Source organism: Nothoprocta perdicaria, unplaced genomic scaffold (genome assembly GCF_003342845.1).
Source record: "Nothoprocta perdicaria isolate Ctin4 unplaced genomic scaffold, notPer1 scaffold_511, whole genome shotgun sequence".
Taxonomy (NCBI): domain Eukaryota; kingdom Metazoa; phylum Chordata; class Aves; order Tinamiformes; family Tinamidae; genus Nothoprocta; species Nothoprocta perdicaria.
This window is the reverse complement of record NW_020455768.1, coordinates 16,711-19,996: the sequence shown is the minus strand read 5'-3', so window position 1 is coordinate 19,996 and position 3,286 is coordinate 16,711. Positions and strand designations below refer to the sequence as shown.

The following is a 3,286-nucleotide window of genomic DNA, read 5'->3' as shown; positions in this document are numbered from 1 at the left end:
CGAGGGGCCGCGCGGCGCTCACAGCAGCTGCTCCTTGCTGGCCGCCAGCTGGGCCTCCTGCAGGGCCAGCCAGTGCTTGTAGCGCTTGGTCTTGGGCCGCATGAAGGGCACCACGGACATGGGCACGCGGACGCTCTCCAGCCCGTTCACCTGCAGCGCACAGGGAAGGACGTCAGGCCCAGCAGAGGAAGCTCCTCCGCGAGCCCTCGGCCGCGCCGCGCCGGTTCCCCACGCAGGAGGACCTGTCCTGAACGCCCCGCCACGCGTGGCTGTATTTCCCTGGCTGAACAGTCTCCCTTTTCCTAAAACACCAGCTAAGGGGAGACACTAGGAGCCTCCGAGTCCCTTCCAGATATCCCGAGTGCCTCCCTAACCTGCCTGGCTGCAACTGAAAGTCCCCTTGGATTTTCTCTTGCCCAACCCACTCCCTCCTCTGCTCCAGCTCCAAAAAAAATCAGCAGAGCAAATTAAGCAGGAGTCCACACGAAACGAGCCCGGCGGCGCTGACACCGTTTCAGAGCTCTGCGCTGCAGCTTCTGCGCCGGCTCCGCTCCCTCGAGAGCTTGGGAAGGACGAGCGATGAATGGAAGCGCGCGAGGAGGCGCGCTCGCAGCTTATCTAGGTCACGGGGGGTTCCCGCGGCGCCGGCGAGGGGCGGAGATGTCGGGGCGTCACTCACCGTCACGTCGCACCAGTACTCGCCCCACCTCGTGATGGGCTCCTCCGGCAGCTTCAGCACGTGGGGGGGCACGAAGACCCGCAGCTGCGGAACAAGCCCGAGTGAACCGGCGGCTACAACGCGCAATGACAGGGTACTGGGGACCGGAGAATATCCCAGGGTGACGGCAGTGGAGGGAATGGGAAGGAGGGGCACGTGGAGCCAGTCTCGGCCACGCGGGACAGGCAACGGCGGGCTCAGAGACGCTGACCAGCGCTGTGCGACTCCTGCCAGCGCCAGCTTGACTTATAACGTGGTAGGGACGGAAAGAGAAGCGGCCCCCGTTCCCCATTTATCATCTCCTTTTCTTAATCCCTTAAGTTCTTAAATCTCTGCTGAGCCGCTCAGTACAGCCCAGCGCAGAGCTTGGCTGCGGGGCTGAGCCAAAAACCAGGCCCAGACTAATGAAGAGGCGCTCGGGCCCGTCACCGGGAGCCAGCGGGACTGAGCCCACGTCTCGGCCCACAAGCAGAGCCCCCCAGCCCAGCACCCCCCGGCCGGCCGAGCTCAGCGCACGCGTGCCAGCGAACACGAACGTTTTTGAAGAAGTGGCGGGCCACGATTTCGTTGTTCAGCTCCCACTTGACGTTGTTCTTCATTCCCACCTCCAGGCGGCAGCTCCTGAGGAACCGGATGGTCTGCGGGGTGGGACGAGGGGCGCGGGGTGAGGAAGAGCGGGGACAGCGCTTCGGCGCCAAGCGAGCGGCTCGACACTAGCGAAGCCCCACGCCGGCTGTGGCCGGCAGGCTGTTTTCTGTGTCAAACTGGCTCCCAGTTGTGCGCTACAGGCTGAGGCTACAGGCGCAGCCACCTGAGTGAACCCCCAGCCTCCTCCTGCGCCCCTGGGTGCTTTAGGAAGGCAGAGCCTCGCTCATCTCCCCAGCGCCTGCAGATCAGGCCTTGCCCGTCAGGGAAGTGCGGGGAGAAGCACAGGGAGCTGCAGATGGAGGGAGACGGTTCCCGGCCCTTGCTGGTAGCCAGGGAGTTTCTGGATGTGCTTTCCAGGACTTACGGACTTCCCTGGAACAACTCTGGACGGGCTCGGTCCCTCCTCTCACCTTTTCGCCGCTCTGTGTTTGGACGGCCTCCAGCTTCCCTTCCTGGCGCAGCTACAAGAGAGGCAGCGAGGAGAAACCTGCAGCGACGGCCTCGCCAGGTGCGTCCCAGCCGGCTGCCCGCGGGAACCGCGCCGCCGGAAAAGCTCCCAAAGGGTCCGTTTGCTCAAGAGCAAATCCAGCATCTGCCGCTGCCAACCCTCCCGCGTTACGTCCTGGCTCTGCGGAGAATTTCCTTGATGGAATGAGCTCATCCGGGCGTGGGCGGCCCGGGTGTCTACTGAGCATCGCCTCAAGGACAGGGCGCGACCCGTCCCGTGATCCCAAAAGGAACTTTCCGGCCTGTTTCCTACCCGTTGCCTTTCAAATAACTCCTGCCATTCCTACGTGCTGCCCGTTAGGATCGCAGGAGGTGCGGAGCAAACTGAAGACCGGGAAACACGAACACGGTGGAAAGAGACACGGCACGTAACGCTACGAAGCTGCAACGCGCTGAAAACGCCCCAGCTGCGCTCATAACAGAGCAGCTATTTCGTTCGGAGGCTGCGCATCCCCAAAGACTTGCTGAATTTGCCCCAAAATCTCGAGATCCGACACGACCCCCGCTGCCTGCAGATGAAGGCAGAGCTACACGGGGCAGAGCCTCTCGCAGCGCCGAGCAAAGAGCCGCCCTCCCTCCACGGCAGGAGCCGCTCACCTGCTTTTCCTCCTCAAACATCCTCCTGTTCTCGGGCGACGCGTAAACGGCCAGCCCCTGCGGCAGCAGTTTGTTGCGACCCAGGGACTTCTTCACAAAGACCACGTCTCCCCGGTTTCCCAAATCTGCATCAAGAAACGAGGACAAGACGGGGCTAGCGAGACACATCCTGCCCAGCGGGTGCCAAAGCCCGGTGGCTGCGGCATTCCCAAAGATTTTGCCCAGTGAAATGGTGACGATCCCCGTTCCGGCAGCGCGGCTGAGTGGAGACGCGCGGAGCGGGGCACAGGCGGACTCGGCGTCTCCCCGCGGTGCTGGCCGCGCTCTGCTGCGGGAAGGAAGCGGCTCTCGAGGGCACCTACTCTCCACCGACTGCGTGAGGATCAGCTCCAGCTCCTTCTTGGGCAGGTGCTTGGTGTCCTCCACCAGGCGGTAGATGCGGTGGCGCCGCGGGTGCAAACGGGGCTCCCGGCCCTCCTTGCTGAGCGGCACCTGCCACCAACGCTCCACGACCACGGTGGGCTGCGGGGCGGCGGGGTGAGCGCGGCGCCGGGCCCCGGGGCTGCCCCCAGACCCCGCAGCTCCCCCGAGCCCCCCGCGTTCCTCCTGCACCCCGGCACCCCCGTTCGCTGCAAACCGCCGCCGTGACCGCCCCGCTGGCCCCGAGCACCCCCGGGACCCCCTGCCCGGGCCCCAAACGCCGCCTCCGCCCGGAGCTCCGCAACGGGGGCGGCGCCGCGAGCACCGCAAACGCTCTGCGTGTTCCTGCGCGTTCCTCTCCCGCAACCCCGCCAGCCGCTACGCCGCCCGCCCGGC

At 65.3% G+C, this 3,286-nt stretch overlaps 1 protein-coding gene across 1 annotated transcript; it reads right to left on the bottom strand.

The window, feature by feature from the left end:
• Positions 1–16: 16 nt before the first annotated feature.
• MRPL9 (mitochondrial ribosomal protein L9) lies at positions 17–3,013 on the bottom strand (the record flags this gene model as incomplete). The annotated part of the gene is made up of 6 exons (XM_026048130.1): positions 17–150; positions 680–763; positions 1,255–1,356; positions 1,777–1,827; positions 2,471–2,595; positions 2,833–3,013. Coding segments are annotated over 6 exons (675 nt in total), but the record flags the coding sequence as incomplete, so codon positions are not given.
• Between the last annotated feature and the right edge of the window lie 273 nt (positions 3,014–3,286).